This window comes from Macaca thibetana, chromosome 3 (genome assembly GCF_024542745.1).
Source record: "Macaca thibetana thibetana isolate TM-01 chromosome 3, ASM2454274v1, whole genome shotgun sequence".
In the NCBI taxonomy this organism is placed as follows: domain Eukaryota; kingdom Metazoa; phylum Chordata; class Mammalia; order Primates; family Cercopithecidae; genus Macaca; species Macaca thibetana.
In genome coordinates, this window is record NC_065580.1 from 105251248 (window position 1) to 105275700 (window position 24453).

The 24453-nt window shown below is 38.2% G+C and overlaps 1 protein-coding gene across 6 annotated transcripts in view; it reads left to right on the forward strand.

Moving 5' to 3' along the window:
• The window catches only part of NPSR1 (neuropeptide S receptor 1), a 235588-nt gene that overhangs the window by 109989 nt on the left and 101146 nt on the right, over window positions 1-24453 (forward strand). For 3 of the 6 annotated variants that reach the window (XM_050785491.1, XM_050785492.1, XM_050785490.1), the window contains exon 3: window positions 22470-22573. The exons of 2 other annotated variants lie outside the window; for them this stretch is intronic. In XM_050785491.1, the coding sequence (XP_050641448.1) occupies window positions 22470-22573 (104 nt within the window). The remainder of the gene's footprint in view (window positions 1-22469; window positions 22574-24453) is intronic. One more of the 6 variants, XM_050785493.1, reaches the window with a different exon arrangement.

Consider the following 24453-nt stretch of genomic DNA (forward strand, 5'->3'; position numbering starts at 1 on the left):
GTATTCTCATTATGCCCATGTCAGACCTGCAGAAACTGAGACTGAAGGACGTTAAATAATGTGTGCGAAACTATACACCTAGCAAGTAGGGAATCACAGTACAAATACAGGTCTCTGACTACAAAGCCTGTGCATTCACCCTCCAATTACACAGCCTCCAATTACACTCAGCTGGGAGTTCAGGGCACCTGCTAGACACGGGGAGGAGAGGCTGAAATCAGAGAACCCGAAACTGCCAGCTCAGTCCAGCTCAACAGCCCGGATTCTTCTTCCCCCCACTTCATGTCCTCATTAATCAAATGCTCTTGAACATGAAAGAGAGTGAGATTGGATTTTTGTTAAGATGAAAGAAACGAATCTGTTCCCATCTGGCACCTTCAAAACTCTTCTATCCAAGCCAGCAGGGAGCACTTAGTGCAATCTACATGGCAGCTTAATAATTCCCCAAGAATGCCAGGAGATTTGGCAATGTCACAACCGATCTGGATCCACCAGCACTTGAGAATAATGGAAAGAACAGGGGCCTAAGGTCTAGGGCAGGGGTCAACCAACTTTCTCTGTAAAGGACCAGATACTAAATATTTTAGGCTTTGCAGATCCTATGACCTCTGTGTCAACTACCCAACTCTGGCATTGTAACATGAAAGCAGCCATGGACAACACATGAGCAAACAGGCCTGGCTGTGTAAATAAAACTTCGTTTATGGCACAGATATTTGAATTTCATATAATTTTCATGCGTCCGGGCATATATTTCTTTTTTAAAAAAATATGTTTTAACCAGTAAAATATGTAAAAGTTATTCACAGTTTGAAAGCTGCACAAAAATAGAGGACAAAGTCTAGAGACCTGGATTCAAATCCTCTCTCTACCATTTGTTATTTCCGTGGCTTTCCATATACTACTTACATTCACCAAGCTTCGTTTCTCTCTTGAGAAAATGAGCAGAGCAGGTGCCAGGCATTCGGGGCCTCCCTCGTGGCTGGCACTGAGCCACATGCTTTATATGCTTTACTGAATTAAATCCTGTAATAAACACAAAAGGCTGAAATTATACGACTGCCTTTTCAGATAGTTATGATGATTAAGAAATTATGTTTATAATTGTGCCTAAGCTGGCCTCCATAGTTCATTGAGTTTGATGCTTCCTGTTGTATGCAAAAGTTGCCATGCTGGTTCGAAGAGAGCATGCCTGCTTTTTCTAATACCTGTGATGTTTTGAGTACCTATATTTGTATTTCATTTAGAGTAAATAATTATCTAATTGTATTATTCTATTTAATTACAATTGCATCAAGCTGCAATATACAATCCAAATTTCACTGAACTGAAAGTTGAGCTCACACTTTGAATAGTCACTCCTTCTATTAGGTTGATGCAAAAGTAATTGCCATTACTTTTAGTGGCAAAAATGGCAATTACTTTTGTACCATCCTAATATATATGTGCACAGTAGGCAGTTTGACTCAGGTACACTTATTCAAAACATTGCGTTAAGTAAGATAATACATGTAAATACCTAGCACACAGCCTGGGATGCAGGTGTCGGCCAGTGTTTGTTCCCCACTTCCTTAGTGACAAAGATGAGGCTTAGCTACTTTTTGGAAAAGGTGAGTGCCACCAGAGAGATGAGGCCAAGGCTTATCAGACACACTGGAACATGCAGCTTTACCAAGGAATAAATCCAACATATTTTGTGTGTGAGTTCTGGCTCTGAAGCCCAGCCTGTTCTTACACTGACCCCCCAGTTTCTGCCTTGATCAGCCACCCACTAGGCTGGGCATTGCTTCCTCTCACTCTGCTATCTAGTGACCCAACCTAGGCCCAACCCTCCAGCTTTCTTCGGCCATGCAGCTGTTCTGCTAGTCTGCTCTGCATATCTGCTCCTACCTTCCGATGTCTCCTCTGAGCTTTGGCTCCATTCCCCACTCAGCACAAACAACCCACTTTGCCCCAATATGGGGTGCAACAGCTCAGACTCTCCTAGTGGTCTAATCCCAGACACCTCGTTTGCTTCATAAGCACAATCTGGAGAGAAGATTTTCACTGCTCAGAGCCCCTCAGGAAGCAGAAGAGTAGAGTGGTGAACAGAGCAATCATCCTCTGGAATGACCCTCACTGGTGTTTCAATCCCAGCTCCCCTCCATACTAACACTTGGGTGAGTTATTCACCAAGTCTATGCTTCAGTTTCCTCATCTGTAAAATGGAGATTGCAAAAATATCATCTATCCCACAGGGTTATGGTGATGATTAAATTTGCTATTCTATAGAAAGTACCTGCAGCAGTGGTTAGCATGTGGTAGGCACTTTGTATTCGTTATCTGTTATGTCTGTTTGCTCTTACTAGCATCTAAATTTCTGAGTCCTAGACCTCCCCAGAGAGTGTCAAGTTTGTGATGTTTCGTGGGAACAGATATAAGCTCACTTGCTGAATCTCTCTCTGAGCTAATAATTAACACATACATTGCACAGTAGCTTACCAGGAAAGCCTATACTGGTCTGAACGAGAAGAAACTTACTGAACAATACTAAAGCTCACTTCTCAATATAACAGCAGCCCTTGCTCAACATGTTGCCCATATCTTCAGTACTGTGCAGAGGTCACAGCCATCATATTCTGCCAGCTCTTCCCCTACGGGTTGAGCAACCATATGTGTCTTCCCAACGAGGACATTTTTCATTTTTAGCTTCTTGTTTTGACATAATTTCAGGTTTACAGAAAATCTTTAAGAGTAGTACAAATACCACCATGTACCCTGTACACATATTCCTGAAACGTTAATATTTTTCATATTTGCTTTATCATTTCCTCTATCAGTCTATCTATAATACCTACCTATCTACCTATCCATCCATCTAAAAGTGCCCCATGTAATCAGCAAACCTGCTTTAAATGTCACCAATTATCCCAAGAACATCCTTTTTAGCACAAGAAAACCCTGAATCATGTATTGTATTCAGTCACCATGTACTTTTAGTGTTCTTTAACTTAGAACAGTTCCTTGGTCTTTCTTTGTATCTTATGACATCAACATTTTAAAATAGCACAGGTTAGATATTTTGTGGATTTTCTCTCACTTTGGGTTTGTGTAATGTTTCCTTATGAATAGATTGAGGTTATGTGCTTTTGAGAGTTATACACCAGGAATGATGCTTTGTTCCTCTTAGTATGTATTATCAGCAGACACAGTACATCAATTCGTCCCATTACTAGTGATGTTATTGTCAGATTTCTGCACTGTAAAGATACTGCTTTTCCTTTTGCAACTGACAAGTATTTTAAGAGTATATAACCATCCTGATACTCCTTAAACTTTCACTCAAAACACTTAGCACACAGTGTAGATTCCTGTCTGAATCAATGCTATAAAGGTTTCCAAATGATGATTTTTCTAATTGCATTATTTCTTCTATACTTATTAGTAGTCTCTCTACTTTAAAGAAGAACTTTCCCTTCTCTCCTACTTTTAAATTTATATCATAGGTTCTTCTTTTATTCCATGGGTTATAATTGGTTGCCATAGTTATTACTTTTTATGCCTAGATGGCTGACTGGGGTCAGGAAGAGCCCTACAATTTGGTGCATGTTCCTGTTGACATGTTTCTCAGCATTTTGGGGGATGTCCTCACTTGCCAGCACAACATGATGTTCCAGGCTTATCTTGTCCTTTTCCCAGCCCCAAGCCTGGAATCAGCCATCTCCAATGAGCCAAGTAAACCAGGGCATATTTGAGAGAAAGGGCCACAGGCATAATCATGGCAGGTATAAACTGGAACTGACCTAGAGACGCCGGGTCATATTCCCAATCTACCACTAGATGTCCTTCCACACCTCAATGGTTCTTAACAGGAGGCAGTCCCGGGGCATTTGGAAATGGTGGGATATTTGGAGTTATCACAAAGACTGGGGCAGCAGGGGTCACTTCTGGCATGTAGTAAGCACAGTCCAGGCATGCCAAATTTCCTACACAGGACCATCTATCCTAACACAGAATTACCCCATAAGTAGCAATCCAGTTAATAAACAGTGGTCCAATCCCTGAACTAATCTATCTTGTGTTCTAGTCTCTCAAGGATTGGCTTAGTTCTTTTCACCTTAGTGGCCATCAGTTAATTCAATCACCACTGTTTCCATAGAGGGAATCTAATATATTAGATTGATCAAGTGTGTTAATCAAATATATTGGATTATCTGGCATGCATTATAGCAAATAAAATAGCCAGTCTTCATTGTCGATCTAGTTTAAACAAAGCCTCTACCTCTTATGTGTCAATTTTTGCAGAAAACATTGTTCTAGCAAGTTGGCAAGGAGCCTAGGACTTACGTTAAGATACACCCTCTCATCCTCAGTTCTTACAGCTCTCTGTCTAGTTATTGCCCCTATTCAGCACCAACAACAGGTACCCAGGTTTTATAGGGCAAGCATTTTACATGCACTATCTCATTTAACCTTCACAGTAGCCCTATAAATCAGGCATTCTTATTATTACAATTTTACAAAGAACCTGGGATTCGGTGTGGTCGGGAGCAAGCCCAAGATAGCACAGCTATCATGTGGCAGAGCCAACATTCAAAATCCCACGATCAGGCTCCAGTAGCCATGCTGTGTACTGCCAATGAATGTAAGAACATATCCAACACAATGAAAAATAAAAAATGAAATAGAAAGGGCATGGAAAATATTAAATCATAACTGCAGAGGAAAAAAATCAAATTTAGGCTTTGAGTTACTGCAAAGTTACTGCAACCAATTGTTTTATTTTGTGCTTCCTAGTTATCGGCTAAAACTAAGGGCAAAACAAATTACAAAAATATAATTTGTTGTAAGCTTGAGGGAAATGCACAGCAAGATGTTTCTTGATCAAGAAAACAGATACTGTGGAGCTTTCTATTCAGTACTTTGATGAAACAGCACTAAAATGTCCTCAATAACATCTCTACAAAGAATCAGTGATTCTTATAGACCTCTAAGAGGAGCCAGTGTGATGCCTAAGGATGGGCATGTAGGCTACTTGGCAGACAGACTCAGCAGTCATCATCACATAGTAATTTCTAGCATCCTAGTAGCTTTCTCACTGGCTTTAGTTTTGAATAAATGGGATTTTTACTAAGATCGTACATTATGTAACAGAGGCAACCACAAAGACCATCCCTAGAAAATGAAATTATCTTGGCCCCCTTCCTCCCTTACCTCCTGCTTCACACTGCATTCTCTGGGAAGCAGATGCTGAAACAGAATCAGGTATACAAAAATTTGGGGAGAAGCCACACCTGTGAAGGCAAAGGGAGGAAGTAAGATTGGGCCAGAGGACCCATCAGAGCCTGACATTAACCTGAAAGTCTCTGCCAGCTCAGGAATCCTTTAGGATTTCCATGTTGGATATAAATGACTGGACCTTTCTACTGGAACTTAGTCACTGGTAGAGGTTGTACCAAGAATAGCGTGATCCCAGCTAAAAAGCTGAGGCAAACACTGAGGAATCTAACAGCTGAAGGATGTCAGCAAACCATATTCCTCACAGCTGGACAGCAAGGTCATTCTTGAAGGGGGGATCTGAGCAGCATATCTCTATGTCTGCCTCACTTCCCTCTGTACAAGTCTGTACCTGATTGCAGCAGAATGAGATGAGAAAAAAATATTTTTTGTTACAATTTACCACTTCCATCTCAGCCTGCTACCACTTAGCTCTCCTTGGGCAAGGGGAAAAAGACATTTGAAGAGCTTGCATCTTGAGTAAGTGAAAATGGAACTCTCCTCTCCTTCCCTTGGATTTCTAAACATCCTAGATAATTTCTGTGAATTCTTTTTATTAGGAAAATAGCACCCTTTAAAAGAAAAAACAAGTTGTCTATGCCTTACACTTACACTCAGAGTCAGTTTGAGCCTCCTGCTGTGCAATGATGTACATCTTGTGCAATGATAACTGCTACCATGCCTCAAGAAATGTTCCCTTAAGTGGAGTGAGGAGGAGAAATAATGGAGGCTCAATGCCTTGTTTCGAGAAAACATTTGTTCTTGCTGAACTTGATGCTTGTGCTTTTGAGCTCAGGACTTTTTCCTCGCCCAGCGATAACCAACAACTCAGGTAAGCCAGTTGGCCTCACTTCATGAGCTTCTTGGTTTCTGAATACAACAGAGGCAAAGAGAGTAAGTTTTATGAGGACTTGGGTTTCCTTAATTAGACACAAGATTTTTATTTGGTTGGGGGGACTAATGGAGAAAGGGAGACACTAGTGGCATTTGTAACTTGTTAAGACTAATTGAAAATCTCAGGACCAAAGCTTTCTGTGAAGACAGTGCTCTAATGAGAATAAATGTGATGATTATTTACCTAATTGAGCAGTAATGACTGAGGTGCGAGCCACTTCCCCAGGATTAATAAAGAGCCGGGGAGTTGACAGTTTAGACCATTAGGCTCAGCTGGTACTTCATCTTGGTGAAGGGCACAGCGCCAGAATCATATTGCTATTGTAAAATGAGCCCAAAATATAGACATATACTTTTGGAGAAATAATTTTAATTGGCTAAGTACCCGACATCAGGTTGGGCCATTCAGTTCTATCATTAAACAAAGTTTCACACAAGTTCTTCAAGACTTGTTCCATTTAGAGTGTCCTCAGCATTCAGTGATTAAAAAAGAAAAGTAGAAGAGGGACCCTTAGCAATATCAAAAATAGTCTCTTGTGCAATCAAAAGCAAGCAAGCTATTATTATATACACCCTCTCACTTTAAAAACAACACTAGAGACATTGAGTTGAGTTGGAAGCATTGCATACTCTGAGATACAGTTGATATTGTTACCCACAGTGTCCCTCCAGGAAAGCCAGAGGTCATCCGTAATACCACAATTAAGGATAAAAGAATCTTATATTATCAGAAATTTCAATGTCTTCATAAAAAATTGTGTTTGCATTCAATATTTCCCTTATCCAGTGTGACAAATATTCATGTATGAGTCATGTCAAGAAAAAGAGTTTCTCAGCTTGCTATATATTCATTATTCTATGGCTCTGCTCTGCAGGGGAAAGTGCGAACAGCAACTGAGAGCAAGCAGGAATCTAAGACATGGGATTCAACTTGCCCTTTACACAGGGTGAATCCTACACTAGTGACCTTTGTGTTTTAAGGAAGTTTGCAAATATGTTTAATTGGACAACATTTCTTCCTTTATCTAGCAAACACTGAGTATCTTGCCAAACACTATGAAAAAAGATAAAATTATAAACATGAACAAGGCACAGCCACTGCCAATCAGAAGCTTACAATCTAGCAGAGATCTTAAAATCTAGGGAGCTCTTTTAGAAATCTGCTTAGGGATTAAAATTTCCAATCACACTCTTCCTTCCAGCAACTTGATTCTGTAATCATTATTTTAATCTTCATTGAACAAGGTGATTAATGTGGTTCCATCTGCTGTATGAAATCACCCATGCTACAATCAGCCAATCAAGCAACAGCAGTAATAATGCACACTTCATTTAAAGGACATTTACCAAGCTGTTACTATGTAATATCACAGTTATAGGGCCTGAGGAGGTAGAGTTGAATTAAAAATAATAATCTCTGTTATCCCATAGTATAGTGGAATAGGAAAGATATACAAAAAAATAATGTGTTAATGTATTATAGGTACTATAATAGTAGGGTAGGAAGATACACAGAAGTGGGAATAACCAAGCCAATCTCAGCACTCAGAAAAGGTGTTATAAAGGAGGTAACCTTGAATTAAACCCTGAGGAAATGGATATTCTTCAGGCAGAGGTGTATAAAGAGCTTCCCAACCAACGGAGCAGCATAAAGAAATGGCATGGCAGAGTGAAGTAGTTGGGTATGGTCAAGGAAACTCTCTCAACTGCATCTTCTTCACTGCCTCAACTGATTACTCAACGCTCTCCATTCTCTCAGCAAACACCCTGACTAACTAAACTCCCATGACTAGCAGGATATTATTAGATGTAACAAACCTGTCAATTTATGCTTTCCCTTTAGAATGACTGGACTTTTGTTTCAGTAAACTGCAGTAAAACTAAGCTCAGGAGATGCAACTATGAAAGATGAAGGAACATTATAAAAATCTCTGCAATGAGATTCTGCCTTAGATTGCTTTGCTGGTATGTCAACTGATTACCCCAATTTAAAGAAACCCAAACTGGAAATTATAAAAGATAAATTATGGGTGTTTTTTATGCAAAAAAGAATCAAATCAAATCAAAGTCTTGGCTCTACATTAAAGAAATGACAAATGCATGTTTATGTTTTTATTAAAATGTTTTAGGGTAGATTCGTATGTATGCTTTATTTCTTTAACCAATGTTTTAATCAGTTAACCAGCTGCTATTATTAATGTGCTGGTTGAAAGGGTTTCTCTTAAAGTATGAATTTAAAATAGAATGAGAAAATATCAGACTTGAGAAGAAGGAAAGTCACAGTAGGACATTTGGAATTTATTCTCTAGACCAGAGGTCTGCAAACTCCATCCTGCAAGCCAAATCCATCCTGCAGCTTATTTTTATAAATAAAGTTTTATTGGAATACAGCCAGACCCATCCAGTTACAGAATTTTCTATGGCTGCTTCCACTCTACAATGGCAGATTTGAGTAGTTGTTACAGAGACTATACGTAAGCGTGCAGGAGAGTTTAGGCCATGCCTACAGGAAAGGTATGAAATACTGCTCTTCTTCCTAGACACTTCCCCAAACAAAAACCTTAAGCCAGTGTGGGACTAAACACTGTTGCCCCACCCGAGCACTAATGAAGGCAGATAAATGACTGAGAAAACCCCATCCCTTGGAGACAGAGGCCAGAAATGGTAACACCAATACCACTGGAAGTCTCCTGCTTCTAGGGAAGGGCATGAAACTCTCTCATATGCAACACCCACCACAGATACAAGGCAGGAGTTTGATTTTCATGGGGAGGAGGAATTGGAACACTGAGAATGCCCCACCCCTAAGGCCCAGGCACACAGGCTTATATGGGTCCGTGGCTGAACTGGGACAAAAGAGAAGCCCTAAAACCACCAGTAGCAAGCACTGAGTAACAAGCAGTAGCACTATTACAGCAAAACAGGTGCAGCTGAAAGCAGAAAGTGGGCCACTAAAACCCTTCAGCACCTCAGCTACTATGCTAATAGAAAATCCAAAGAAAAATTTGAAGCCCATAGGAGGCTGAGGATGACCCTACTAACAACAAAACTCAAGTCTAGCTAGACTCCCGAGTAGATTGATTTAACACTCCACTCTAACAACCTTAAAGAAGTATGCCCATTTCCATGAATAAATAGTATGTATCTTAATATCTGATGATCTTCTACACAAAATGTTTGCCATTTAATCAAAATGTATGAGACTCAAAAAGAAAATGCAGCCCACTGTTAACAGCCAAAGCAATCAACAGAACCAAACAGAGACATGACTCCAATGTTGGAGCTATTAGTCAGGGACTTTAAATAAAATAATTACAACGAATAGGAAAAATACATTAAAATACTTCATGAAAGAAGATATATGGATGGCAAAGAAGCACTTTAAAAAATGTTCAACAGCTTATACACTATTAATGGAAATGTAAATTAGTTCATCCACTGTTGGAAGCAGTTTGGAGAGTTCTCAAAAAACTTAACTGCCATTTGACTTACCAATCCCATTACTAGGTATATACTCAAACAAAAGCAAACTGTTCTCCCAAAAGGACACATGCAGTCATATGTTCATCATAGCTCTATGTATATTCACAATAGCAAAGACATGGAATCAACCTAAATGCCAATCAATGGATTGGATTAAAAAAAATGTAGTACATATACACTATGGAATACCATGCAGTCATAATAAATAATAAAATCATGTTCTTTACAGCAACATGGGTGCATCTGGAGGCCATTATCCTAAGTGAATTAATGCAGAAACAGAAAACCAAATGCTGTATGTTCTCACTTATAAGTGGGAGCTAAAGCTTGGATACACATGGACATAAAGATAGCAACAATAGAGGGGAAAAAGAAGGACTAGAGAAAGGGATGCAAAACGAGCTACTGGGCACTGCTCAGTACCTGTGTAATGGGATCCATCGTACCCCAAATCTCAGCATCACACAATATACCCATGTAGCAAGCCTGCACATGTACCCCCTGAATCTAAATTCAAGTTGAAATCATTTCTAAAGAAAAAAAAATGAACAAATTGAGAAAAAAAAGATGTTCAACATGATTAGTCATTAGAGAAATGCAAAATAAAGCCATGATGAAATATCACTACCTACCTAGTAGAACAACTAAAACACACTGACAGTCCTGAGTGCTAGCAAGTATGTGGAACCACAGTCTCATTCATACATTGTTGGTGGGAGTACACAGTGGCGCAGCAACACTGGAAAACTGCTGGGCAGTTTTTTATGAAGCTAAACATATATTTACTTACTCTGTGGCCCAAAAATTACACTCCTGAGTATTTTTCCTACAGAAATGAAAACTTATGTTCACACAAAAACCTGTACATGAATGTTTGTATCAACCGTGTATGTATCAGCCATGTTTGAAAACAATACAAATGTATTTCAGTGAGTGAATAAACATATTATGATACATTTATACAATTTAAAACTATTTGGCAATAAGAAAGAACAAGCAAATGATACACACACCTTAGGAGAATTTCAAAGGCATTATGACGAATTTTTAAAGCTAATTTTTAAAGGTTGCATATTTTGAAATTCCATTTACGTAAGATTCTTAAAATTGCAATACTATAATGATAAAGAACAGATTAGTATTTGCTAGGAAATGGGTGGGTAGGGAGTGTGGCTATAAAGGGATAGCACAAGGGAATATCTTGATAGTTGTAGAACAGTTCTCCATCCTGACTGTGGTGTTAGTGACATGACCTTATATGTATTTGAGATTAAATTTCATTGATATATAAAATGCTTGTAAAAACTGGTGATGTCCAAACAATTCTATAGTTTAGTTAACAGTATTATGCCAATGTCAATTTCTTGGTTTTCATCATTATACTGATATTGACCAGGTAAAGTGTACATGGGAAACTTCTGTCTTATTTTTGCAACTTTAGTATGGGTTTTATAAATACTTAAAAAATTCTCCCAACTAAATAACCATTATTAATAGGTTAAAATTTCCAGGGGAAAAAAGTGGACAACAGAGAGGAACAGTTGAGTGCTTTCACAGAAAGATAAAAACTGTAAGCAAGGTTCAAGTAGAAGTATGTGAGGGAAATAAATCACAATAGTAATTCACAGATTTAATTATAGGAATCGTAGACTTTACATAGCCAGAGGAAGAATTAGGTAATTTGAAGATAGATCAATAAAAACTGCCCAAAGTGAAAATCAATAAGAAAAGAACAAAGAAAGTGGATGGGGAGAACAAAGTATTTAAGAACGATGGGACAATATCAAATAGTCTAAAATATATGTGATTGAAGTTACAGAAGGAGAAGAGAGAATGGGCAAAAGAAATCTCTGAATAGTAGTCAGAATTCTCCAAAAATAATGAAAGCATCAAACTATAGACCCAAAATTCTTAAATAACCTGAAGCAGAATAAATTTTAAAAAGCTAGATATAACTTACTCAAAGTAGCAAATAAAGGTAAAGAGGAAATTGAAGGAAGTCAGTGGAAAAATATGTGAACACATTAAATCAGAGAAATTGTTTAAAAATACAAAATTACAGCTAGATAGAACTAGAATAAGTTCTAGTGTTCCATATCACTGTAGGATTACTATAGTTAATAATAATATATGGTCTCAAATAACTAAAAGAATATTGAATGATCCTAACACAAAAAAATTATAAATGCTATGGATGATAGATATGCCAGTTACCCTGATCTGATAACTATATATAGTGAGACATCACCATGTAGCCCCATGAATATGTACAACCATTTTGTCATTTAAAAAATTAACTTAATATAAAGAGGTAAAGACAAGAATTATAGCTGACTTCTTGCCTGAAGCAATTAAAGTCAGAAGATAAAACATATCTTCAAAGCCAGCTGGGGGGAAGACTATCACCCAGAATTCTATACCTAGCAAAAATACCTGTTTAAAATTAAGATAAAATAAAGACTACTCAAAATTTTTGTAATGGGAGAATTCCTTACCAGCAGACCTATACTTCAAGAAACACTAAAGAAAGTTCTTCTGACAGAAGGAATGTGAAACCAGACCAGAAATTTTATCTACACAGCGATATGAAGAACTCTGAAAATAGTAAAAATAAAGATTAATATTAAAAAACACATTTTTCTTAATTTTAAATGACTCTAAAATGTAATTGACTACTTGAAGCAAAATTGTAGCAGTGAGATTTATAACCCATGTAAAATGTAAATGTCTGATAGCAATAGCACAAAGTTTATGAGGAATTTGAATGTCTAAGTCTTCACAATATGTAAGAATTTGTATAATATTATACAAAACATCTAGTACTCAGTCTTTACTTGCTGCAGGGAAGATCAGTTTGGCAGGTCCAGCACTAGAATTACCATTTAGACTAGTTAGGAGACTGCAGAAGTTCAAGAAAGAAATCATCAGTACCTAGAGTATGCCAAATAATAGTAAGAACACAGAGAGGATTCAAATTTGAGATCTACTTAACAAGGTAAAATAAGGAGGATTTGGTAACTGAGTATTGAGAGGTTCTGAATGTGAGGTAGAGGGAAGAGTCCACTGTGTATCATGGGTTCCTGGTTTGGGTGTCCCTAGCAGATAGTGGTGCCATCAAGTGAGTCTGAGGAGAGAGGAGGATAGGATCATTAATATGAAAAGTTAATGAGTTTGGATTTTAATTGGCGTTTCAGGCAATTTACATGTAATGTTATTATTGGTGTGTTTGGATTGAAATCTACCACTGATTTGTTGCTTTTATTTGTTCCATCTATATTTTTCTTCCTTTTTTCATTCTATTTCAGCCTGGATTAATTGAGCTTTTTATGATTTCATTTTGTCTCCACTATTGGCTTATTAATTATGCCTCTTTTCCTGTTTATTTTAATGTTGACCTAGGCTTTACAATGTACATGCTCTCTACATTCCTACAGTTATTTAACATACATTTCTTCCTTGAACTTCTGCATAGTTTCCTAATTAAATGGTAATTCCTGTATTGGACCTAACAAATTGATCCTCCCTGCAGTAATTAAAGAAATCTATTTATAGTACATGTGTGAAGACATAAACATTCAACAACTCTCACAGTATAGAAAAACTACAACCTCTTTTAACTGGCATGTGAGACCCTAAAAGTCTGGATTCTTCTTGTTTCTGCAGACCCATTTTTGCAACTTCCTAGCTCCCATTTAGGCTTCAGCAACAACAAACCGATGTTTAATATACACAAGCCAAGTAGTTTCTCATCTCCATAACTTTGTTCATGCTGTCATCTGTGCCTAGAATCAATATTCTGCATTCCTTTCTCACCTGCATTCTAATCCTCACTGAAAAGTTCAGCTATTGCCTCGTTCTTGACTTCTTCCCTGTCGACCTGCATTTGTGCTCCAACTGGGAACCCCATTCATGTTTACAAGAAACCCTCAAAGGACAATAAAGCCTGTTGTGAGTCTACTTTGGCTTTTCTGAGTATTAAAATTTCCTAAGATCTTTCACAGGACAAATTTTGAAAAGCAAGTGTAATACACAGAGGTGATTAAGCCTTTAAAGTGTACCCTTTGTTCCCAAGGTCTTGTTAATTATCATTTAGGAGCAGCTTATTTGCAATGTACTCAGTTACTTAAGTAACTAAATAGCTTTTTACTGATCAGCATTGAACATCATTTGCTTAATAGCAACTAACAAATGCGGTGGCAGAGTTCCACCGATAGTCTACTTTCAGAAATAGGCTTATTTAAGATTGAGCTCCAGGGGAAAAATAGATTCTAACAGACTAGATTATTGTTATTTACATAACCACTTAGGTCTAGAGAAACAAAATAATCTTTCCGTTTTTCAAAATTAAGGAATCAGTAAGCCAAAAGAGATTATCCAAGTAACTCCCAAGTCCATTCCGTTCATTCATCCAGTCCATTTGTGCCAGGAAAATCTTCATGACATTCTTATTTGATCAGTCACAACCCACAGCTCTCGACTGCTCACGTCTGACCTTCTCAGTAAAGACTTCTCTTATAGCTTAGAACAGTCATAGGATTTTTCCTCTCCAAGCTTTTGACACTTTGGATTATAGATCCCATGTGCTTGCCAATGTTTTTGGTTGTTAACTATAGAAAAATAAAAAGCAAATACAGACAGGTGAAAGACTGGGAGGGTCACATAACCTTGTATGGTGAACTATACCATGTGAACAGTCAAGCAAAGCTTCTGGAGCGTGGGACATATTAGCTAGGTGTTGAAAGAAAAATAGGAATTCAATAGGCTGGGAAATGGAGGGAGGCTATTCCAAGCAGAGGGAATGCCTATCTAGAAGCACAAACGTATGATCAATATGGTGTTCAACATTGAAATGCCACATGGGGACCTGACAAGAGGTAGTTGTCTTAGTTTGTTTTGTGCTGCTATGATGGAATGCCACAGACTGTATAATTTATAAACAGAAATTTATTAGGACACAGTTCTGGAGGCTGGGAAGTCTAAGGTCCAGGTGCCAGAAAGTTCAGTGTCTGGTGAGGTCATTCTCTTCTTCCAAGACGGTGCCTTGCATGCTGCCTAGATCCTCACGTGGCAGAAGGCCAAAGGGAGAAAGAGGATGAGCCCATTCACTTTTTATAATGGCATTAATCTATTCATGAGGGCTCAACCTAAATGCTTCCCATTAGGCCCCAGTGTCACATTGGGAATTAAGTTTCCAACACATGAATTCTTGGGCACACATTCAAACTAGCATCGTGCAAGGCCAAATTGTGGAAGGCTTTTATTCTAAGCTGTGGGACTCAGACTTTACTGTGTTAACAGTGAAGCTGCAGAAAGGGCGAGATGCAATGGCTCACACCTGTAATCCCAGCACTTTGAGAGGTTGAGGTGAGTGGATCACTTGAGCCGGGGAGTTCAAGACCAGCCTGGGCAACATAGTGAGATCCTGTCTCTATGGAAATTTTTAAAAAGTAAAAGTTAGCTAGGTATGGTGTCAGGTACTGTTCCCAACTACTCAGGAGGCTGAGGCAAGAGCATCACTTGATCCTGGGAGGTTGAGGCTGCAGTAAGCCGTGATCACACCGCTGCATTCCAGCCTGAGTGACAGCAATACCCTGTCCCACTTCCCCCCAAAAAAAGATGCGCAAAGGGGAGATTTATCTCCCCAGTTTTCTAAAGGAGTAAAAGCAACCTCTGTGGGTGGAGTAGCCCCATAAATAGAAGGGTCCAAAAGAGAAAAAGGGCAACCAAAGTAGAGAATGAGGGGACGAGAAGAAGACAGGGACTCATGTCTGCACATTACGGAATAAAGGAGAAAAGACACAACATCAATCTAAAAAGAAATAAATGAAAACAATAAAAGGCAGTATTGACGGCAGTCCAACACTGACTTCTATAGTATGGGTTAAAGCCTAGCTTCACCTCTAACTTTCTCTGAAATCTTAAAATGTTCTAACTTCTCTTATTTTGTTCATCTATAAAATGGTGATTTTATCTCAGTTTGTTGTGAGATTAAATAAATTAATGATTCTAACTACTTAGAGCCTTGCAAAGGATATAATAACTGCTTAATAACCCCTCACAATCATGTTGTGTGTTCTAGAGAAGACAGGCTAAAGGTAGTAATTCTCTTTTAAACCATGAAGTCAACCTAGAGTTATATAAGATGTCACCACTGGGGGATGCTGTATGGTAGGCACATGAAACTTTTCTGTATTGTTTATTGTAACTTCTTGTGAGTCTCTAATTATTTCAAAATAAAAAGTTTTATTTTGCTTTGTTTTTCTTAAAGCCTTTTCAAACCACAATGGCAATTCATTCAAGCATGTGCTCAGCACTTGCTGCATGCCATACCCTGAGCTCCTTCTGTTCTAACGTTAATAAACCTCATTTTCCAATATTCAAAAAGCAATTAACCAAATGACAGTGTGACTTTCCATTTTTACTACTGCTCTTTAGCAGAAGCAAAGCAATAAAAATAAACTATTGGAAATGAAATTACGAGTATCCTAGATTAATCCCCAAAGTTGCAGTTTCTTTTGTTGTTCAGCTGTTTGATTTTCTAAGAGCCTGAACCCAGCCAAGTGCATACTCTATTTCTGAGCAGAGTTCTGTCCAGTTCTCTGTCTGACTAGAATTGCACAGAAACAACAAATCTCTCATAAAGCCTAATGGTGTTTCTCAACAGAGGCATGATTGGAATTCTGAGCTGAATAATTTAATACTAGGGTACAGCCATGGGTGGTACAGAAAAGAATCAATACTTGCTTTGTCTTTGTGTAACCAGGATGTATGTCTGCATGACAATAATGAAGACTCAATTTCAGCTCCCATTCACCCTTCCACAACAGCAGGGGCAGGACACCCTAGAGCATAAATAATCTGAACAACCCTGTGCTGAGGGCCTGCTGAAGATGCTTAACATCCCTGGCCCCATCCACTAATTGTCTGCCATCAATCACAACTTGACAGTTACAAGTAAATTGACTGTGTTCTCCCCATATGCCTGCCTTTCTCATTGTGTTAACACACTCTACCTCCATCTGCTAGTCACTACCAATCACTCTTGCCAAGATGGTGACTCCTCTTCTTGCCTGCTAGTCCCTAGACACAAAGAGTCCAAAGTGCCCCGGTGGCAGCCATAGCTTTTAGTTCAATGGGACCTTTGCTATGTTCCCTGGCAGAAGTACACTTCCTTTGGTGACCAGGACCTCCAACTTGAAGAGCACAGAGGTGCAGATGAAGAAGCGCAAAGCCCTTCAGTGGGTCAATGGGAGTGATGTTAACTGAGGCCATTTCTTCCTCTACCCCTTGATTCTAAGACCTATGTATACTTCCTGTTAGGGACCCAACACCATGAAGTGGGCTCTGATTTAACACATATGCTGCACTGTAAAGGATGGGACCCTAACCTTTCAGAGCATTACCTTTAAGCTGGCACTTCATATGTTCCTTTAGTAGTTCATTCTAGGGTTCTAAAAGTACAGCTACTTCTGTCTGGTGTAGTATGTAATACAAACAGTAAGTTCTAGGATCATGAGCCAATCCTACACCCCCTTCACTATTAAGTGGGTCCCCCGATCAGATACTATGTTGTGTGGATTTCCATTCTTGTTCAGTAATCTAAAAACCCCCAGATAATAGTTAGTTGTGTTGACTATGACTCAGAGATCAGGAAAGGAAAGCTTATACCCAGAATAAGTGCATCATTGGAAGGATGACAGCTGGCTGCTGCAGGATAGAGGGGACTCATTGTAGTCAACTTGCCACAAATCAACCAGTCGATCTTCTGAAGACCTAGTAACCTATTGAGGGCTCCTTATTGGTCTCTCTTATTAGCAAGTTGGATGCTCAAAATCAGCACTAGCTAGATTTTCTAGGAAAATTTGTAGTCCATTGTATTGGCTAATGAGTAGTCTTGCTCTCTGCCACTGTGGCCACTCTATTCATGTGCCCATTATGCCAGTACTTAATCCAATGACAAAGCCTGGATAATGTCAACTGGACAAGTTATCTTGTCTATTTGTTTTTTCAGTGCTTCTTGTGTACTTGATGCTTTCCAATTAGTGTTAAATGCACAACACAAAAATCTTCACGCATTGTGTCCACTCCCATAGTCCCAACCATATGCCTCTGTCTCAGACTCTTGTTTCCAATCTCCAAGTCCCTTTCATTCAGGTCCCTGTCCACACAGCTAGACTATTGGCTACTGTGCAGAAACCTATACATATATTCACACCTTAGGCCAATTTTTCTTCCACTCAAAATAGATAACCATAGTCATTGCTTGAAGCTTCGTTCATTGGGAAGACCTTCCTTCTCCACTGTCTTCCAAGGCTACCTCATAATGCATCTCTACTTCAGTGACCATCTATTTTTGCTTTGCAGCTACATAGTGAACCAGAATTGTCAACCAGAATTGTCAACCAGAATTGGCCTTTTACCTCCCTTTCTGCTAGTCATGGAGAACACCCATATAACCATAAGTGTGAGCTGTACAAGGGCACTGGTACAACCCTGGTGGGTGACATGGAGGCATCTGTGCTACTTGCTCATGCAGCCTCCTCATGCCAATCTAGTCCCATATGGGTTTGATCCCAGATGTGCCATTTCCATTTTCCAGTGGAAGGCTGTGGAACACATCTGAGTGTATGACTTAGTGCATTGGCAATAATCTAGCTCATAATGGTCTGTTCCAAATATATTTGGTGCCCCATTATCAACCACTCCATCTTGACCAAGGCTCAGCAACATTCTAGGAACAGTTTCTCAAAAGGTGTACAACTTTATACTGAAAATGGATGGCATTGCTTCAGAGCTCTAGGGGCCTGCATTCTAATTCTTTCACTTGGGCATACAACAACTCCAAATTGTATATTTCCCCACTAACATATTCAGCACCATAGGGTCAGCCAGATCATATGCCCCAAGTAGTAGGGTTGCTTATACTGCAGTCCTACATGCTGCAGAGTCCTTTCTTGCTCCAGGCCCACTCAAAGCTGTGAGACTTCTATGTAGTTCAGTATATGAGATGGAAAAATATTTCTACATGTGAAATCTGTTGCCTCCAAAACACAGGCCTACCAGGTATCTTGCTCTGTTTAATGAGATTGAGAATGTAAGATACAGTAATTTAACTTTTACTTGAAAATCCAGTGGTCGCAGTGGTGTTCTAGCAGCCTTTCACTACTGAACCACTAAAAACTTTACCAATGTGGTATGTTCCTGAACTTTCACAGGGTTTATCTCCCACACTCCAGAGTGTGTGTGTCCTACCAAGGCCTCTAATGTATTAGACACCTCTTGTTGACTCTTAATGATGTCTTTGATGCAAATGGATCAATGTGATATTCTACAGAATGTTCAGATGGTCCATGTCTCTTCAGACCTTATTATGACAAATATTTGAAGAGGTAACATAGCCCTGGGCAAAGCAGAAAATGAACATTATTGTCTGTTACATGTGAATACAAACTCTGATTTTTTTGAATGTGTCTCTGTCTGGTTTTGGTATCAGGATAATGGCCTTGTAGAATGAATTTGGAAGTATTCCCTCCTCCTCTATTTTTCAGAATAGTTTGAGTAAGATTGGTATTAGTTCTTCATTAAATGTTTGGTATAATTCAGCAGAGTCACCATCCATTCCTGAACTTTTCTTTATTGGAAGATATTTTATTATACGATATTGTTATTTGTGGCCAGGCATGGTGGCTCACACCTGTAATCCCAGCACTTTGGGAGGCTGAGGCAGGCGGATCACAAGGTCAGGAGATCGAGACCATCCTGGCTAACATGGTAAAACCCCATCTCTACTAAAAATACAAATAAAAAAATTAGCTGGGCATGGTGGTGGGCACCTGTAGTCCCAGCTACTCAGGAGGCTGAGGCAGGAGAATGGTGTGAACCCGGGAGGCGGAGCTTGCAGTGAGCCAAGATCATGCCACTGAACTCCAGCTTGGGCAACAGAACAAGACTCTGTCCCCAAAAGAAAAAAAAAAAAAGATCTTGTTATTTGTTATTGGTTATAGTTTTATCTTGGTACATTGTATGTATCCAGGAATTTGTTCCTTTCTTCTATATTTTCCAATTTATTGGCATATAGTTGCTCAAAGAGGCTACTAATGATCCTTTGAATTTCTGCTATCAGTTGCAATGTCTCCTTTATTATCTCTAATTTTATTTGTTTGAGTCTTCTTTCTTTTTAATTAGTCTGGCTAAAGGTTTGTCGATTTTGCATGACATTTCAAAAATCCAACTTTTGGTTTCATTGATATTTTGTATTGTTTTCTTCATTTCAATTTCATTTATTTCTGCTCTGATATTTATTTATTTTCTTCTACTAATTTTGAGTTTGTTTTGCTCTTCCTTTTCTAGTTCTTTAAGATGCATCATTAGGTTTTTTATTTAAAGTTTATCTTCTTTTTCCATGTAGGCACTGATAGCTATAAAATTCCCTCTTTGTGCTCTTGCTGTATCCCATAGATTTTGGCATGTTGTGTTTCTATTATCATTTGTTTTAAGAAATTTTAAATTTTTCTTCTTAATGTCTTCATTGATCCACTAGTCATCCAGGAGCATATGGTTTGATTTCCATGTATTTGTATAGTTTCCAAAATTCCTCTTGTTATTGATTTCTAGTTTTATTCCATTATGGTCAGAGATGATGCTTCATATTATTTTTATTTTGTTTTAATGTTTTCAGGCTTTTTAGTGATTTAACATATAGTCTGCTCTCGAGAATGAACCATGTGCTAAGGAAAAGAATGTGTATTCTGCAGCTGTTGGATGAAATGTTCTGTACAAAACTATATAGTGCAGATTAACTCTCATATTTCTTTACCAATTTTCTGTCCAGTAGATCTGTCCAATGGTGAAATTGTGATGTTGAAGTCTCCAGCTATTATTGTATTGGGGTCTCTCTCTCTCTTTAGCTCTAACAATATTTAATTTATATGTCTGGGTGCTCCAGTGTTGGGTGCATATATATTTACAATTGTTAAATCCTCTTGCTGAATTGACCCCCTTTATCACTATATAGTAACCTTCTTTATCTCTTCCTATAGTTTTTGTCTTGAAATCTAATTTGCCTGATATAGTTATAGCTAGCCCTGCTCTTTTGTGGTTTCCATTGACATGGAATATCTTTTCCCATCCCTTTATTTTCCACCTATGTGTGTCTCATCTTTATTGGTGAAGTGTGTTTCTCGTAAGCAACAGATCACTGGATCCTTTTTTTTTTTAATCCATTGAGCCACTTGATGACTTTTGACTGGCAAGTCTCAGAGTCTCACTCAAAATCTTTAATGCACCTGGGTATTCCTGATGGTTATTCTGAGCCCAAGGACTCTTTAGCTGGCAGGTGATGAATGCTGCCAGGACTATGTCCTTCCCTTCAGGGCAGTAGTTTCCCTTCTGGCCTAGGGCATGTCTAGAAATGCCATCCAGGAGCTAGGGCCTGGAAAGGGGGCCTCTCAGAGCTGACCAGTGCCCTCTCCTGTTGTGACTGTGCTCTGGGCTCAGTTCAGCACTAGAACTTGCTTGAAAGTTGTACTCCTTGTGGTCTAGACTGACTTTCCAGTATATTTAGAGCCCCAGAGCACTTGAGCTTGCAGTGGTAAGGCTTGTAGGAACTCAAGTTCTGACCACCAGGATTGGTGATTTCCTTTTGGCTAGAGCTGATATAAATGCTCCCTCCATGCGGGGGCATCAGCTGAGTTTGGTCCTGTTTTCTTTTATGCTGTAATAGGACAGCACTAAGTTCAGTGCCTCACAATTGCTGTGCTTTCCTCCTCTAGCACCTAGGAAAGCTCTCCATACCCTGCTGCCATTGCTGGCGATTGGGAGAGGGGTGGCATCAGAGATTTAAAATTGTTTATTTTCTACTTCTTCGGTGCCTCTTTCAGCAATATGAAGTTAAAACCAAGCACTGTGAGTGCTCACCTGATTTTTGGTTCTTACAAAGCTACTTTTTTGTGTGTGTAGATGGTTGCTAAATTGGTGTCCTTGCTGAAGGTGGAGGAGGGAATGATCAGTGGAGTCTTCTATTCTGCAATCTTGCCTACAGCACTCTTTTGAGAAAGATTCTGGATTATATGATAAATTAGTGATGTCTGTCATGGAGGGGTGAGGGGCAGTTTTTAGACATATAGCCTATTTTGCCATTTCTGCTATAAATATCTACACAGCTTGTACAATCTGTAACTATAGAATTGAGTACAGATGACCTGCCCACAAGAGGACAAATGTCCTGACCTTGGCCTTAGTTCCTCTGTAATTCAACCAAGTACATTAATTAAGTTGACAGATGATACACTTGCTGCTTTCCGAGGGCAGATATTGAAAGTGGAAAGGAGAAGAAAGCAAAGAAACCTGGGAGCAGGAGGACTGAGACTGGGTGTAAGGAGAAACAAGAGGTCCAATTTGCAAAATAATGGGTGTAGTAAGAGGAATCTTGAAGTATTCTCCAAAGATAACAATTTTGCTTTTCTCAATTTTGTCCTCTTCATTCTCACACAGTGCTGTCTTTAGTACAAACCTACTACCCTGAAAACTTCTGCTCTGTGACTTAAAAGGTCAGTTATGATTACTGTGATTCCTCTTCAGTCATTATTGAAATTCTTCCTAGGTGGTTACATTTAAGTGGTAAGAAGCTGCAATAATATAAGTCAAAGAACTCCTGCTTTGCTTTACTTTTCCTCAGTGGCCATCTAATAAATCAGGAAGGAGAAAAAAAGTGAACCTCTCCAGGATTTCATTTCTATTGTGGCTTAGCTGAAAATTTGAAAAACAAACAAACAAAACAAAACAACAACAACAACAACAAAAAACCCTGCATGTAAGCACTTGTATGTTTTTGTTAGATTCTTTCACAGGACTAGTCAACATCTTGACAGATATTATCTGGCGATTCACTGGAGACTTCATGGCACCTGACCTGGTTTGCCGAGTGGTCCGCTATTTGCAGGTATGTAACACCTTCCAAATGTGATGAGACAAACTGATACCACAGTTAGCTCTTAGATTTATCATAAGGAAAATAATATAAAACTCTGCATTCCTATGCATCAAACTGCCTGCTTTATCCTAGGTGGAAGGGCAATGAAAATTTGAAAGATTTTTAATGTATTTCCTTTGCTAAAAATAGTTTCTACATAAAGAAAACACAAACAAGCAATGATAAGGATGTAAAGCATTCATATTTCAAATGTTAACTAAAAATGTCTGGATCAATATTAAGGATTTTGGCATATTGTGGATAATTTCCAAAAAAGTTTGTTAATTATATTTACCTTTTACTTCTCAAATGAACTCAACACTGGCTACTGTTCTTTTTTGTAAAACAAAGGGAATTTGTTAGAAAATAACTATTACTTATTGAATTACTGCCTAAATTATACTTTTTAAAGTATCTATTGGCATTTGAATTTCTTCCTCTCAAATTTCCTGTTTTCCTTTTGGAATGATTTTATAACTGAAAGACTTTTTTAAAATTTTTCCTAAGATCTATTTTTAGATTAAAGATATCCATGCTTGGAATGTCAATCTGCTTCATTGTAAGCCACATTTATGTATCATATGTATATTTGATTTAAAATATTACATATATACATATTTACATACATCCATACTCATATTTTTAACATGTGTTAGATGTTTATAATATAGATTTAGACACTTCAACTAAGTATGGAAAGAATGGATTATTTCATAACTGGTATTAAGTTTGATGTGTTGTTTCTCAGTTCTGAAAATTATTTTTTATTAATATATTTTTATTCTGATGCTAGTACTTCAGGTCTAAATTATCATAGCTTTATGTGCATACAATGCATTTCTAGAAAGCTTTATCCTGCTAGATTCCATTTGTTAGTAGAGTCTTTTAGGATCCTTGTATCTGTATTCATAAGTAAAATTATAATTCTTTTCATTGGTTTTATTATTTTCAGGTCTTGGTAATGAAGTTATTCCATATTCAGAAAATGAATATGGAATAGTTAAGAGTTACACTCTTCTTTTGTGCTCTGAATATAACCTTGAAAATTTGGTATGTCTGAAAGAGCCTTTACCATTATGTACGGCTAGTACTTTCTCAGGGGAAATTTTTAAAAACTTATTTCAATTTCTTTCTGAGGATATTTGCTTCCTTGTAAATAAATGCTTTCAATTACTTATGTTAGTAATCAATTGCTGAGACACAAATTATGACAAAACTTAGTGGCTTAAAACAATAAACATTTATTATCTCAGTTTCTATTAGTCAAGAATTCAGGAACAGTTTGGCTAGGCAGATCTGGATAAAGGCTTATCAAAAGGTTCAGTCAGATGCTTTGTGGTACTGTAGTCATCAGAATGCTTGGCTGGGACTGGACAAGATGGATCACTCACATAGGTGGTAAATTAGTGCTGGTTTCAGTGGAATACTCAGTTCTCCACACGAGCCTCTCTATAGGTATGTTTTAGTGTCCTCACAACATAGTAGCTGGTTTTTCCAAGAATAACCTATTCAAGTGACCAAAGTGGAAGTGGCAATGTATTTTATGAACTAGTCTCAAAGGTCATACACCATCACTTTCATATAATTATTTTGGTTGTACAAATCAACTCAGATTCAGTATGCGGAAAGAAGAACCACAAAACTAGGAAGCAAGGATTATTTTCGACATGTTGGAGGTTGGCAACCACACTATCTTCATATTTTTCCAAAGCATTTGATAGCCTATGGTTTCTCCTAATTGTTAACTTTAAAATGTCTTCTTGATTTAGAAATATTCATGTCAGTAACATTTTTTCTAACTGTATCTACAATATAAGTGTTAAGATAATACTATATATAAAATGTATCTT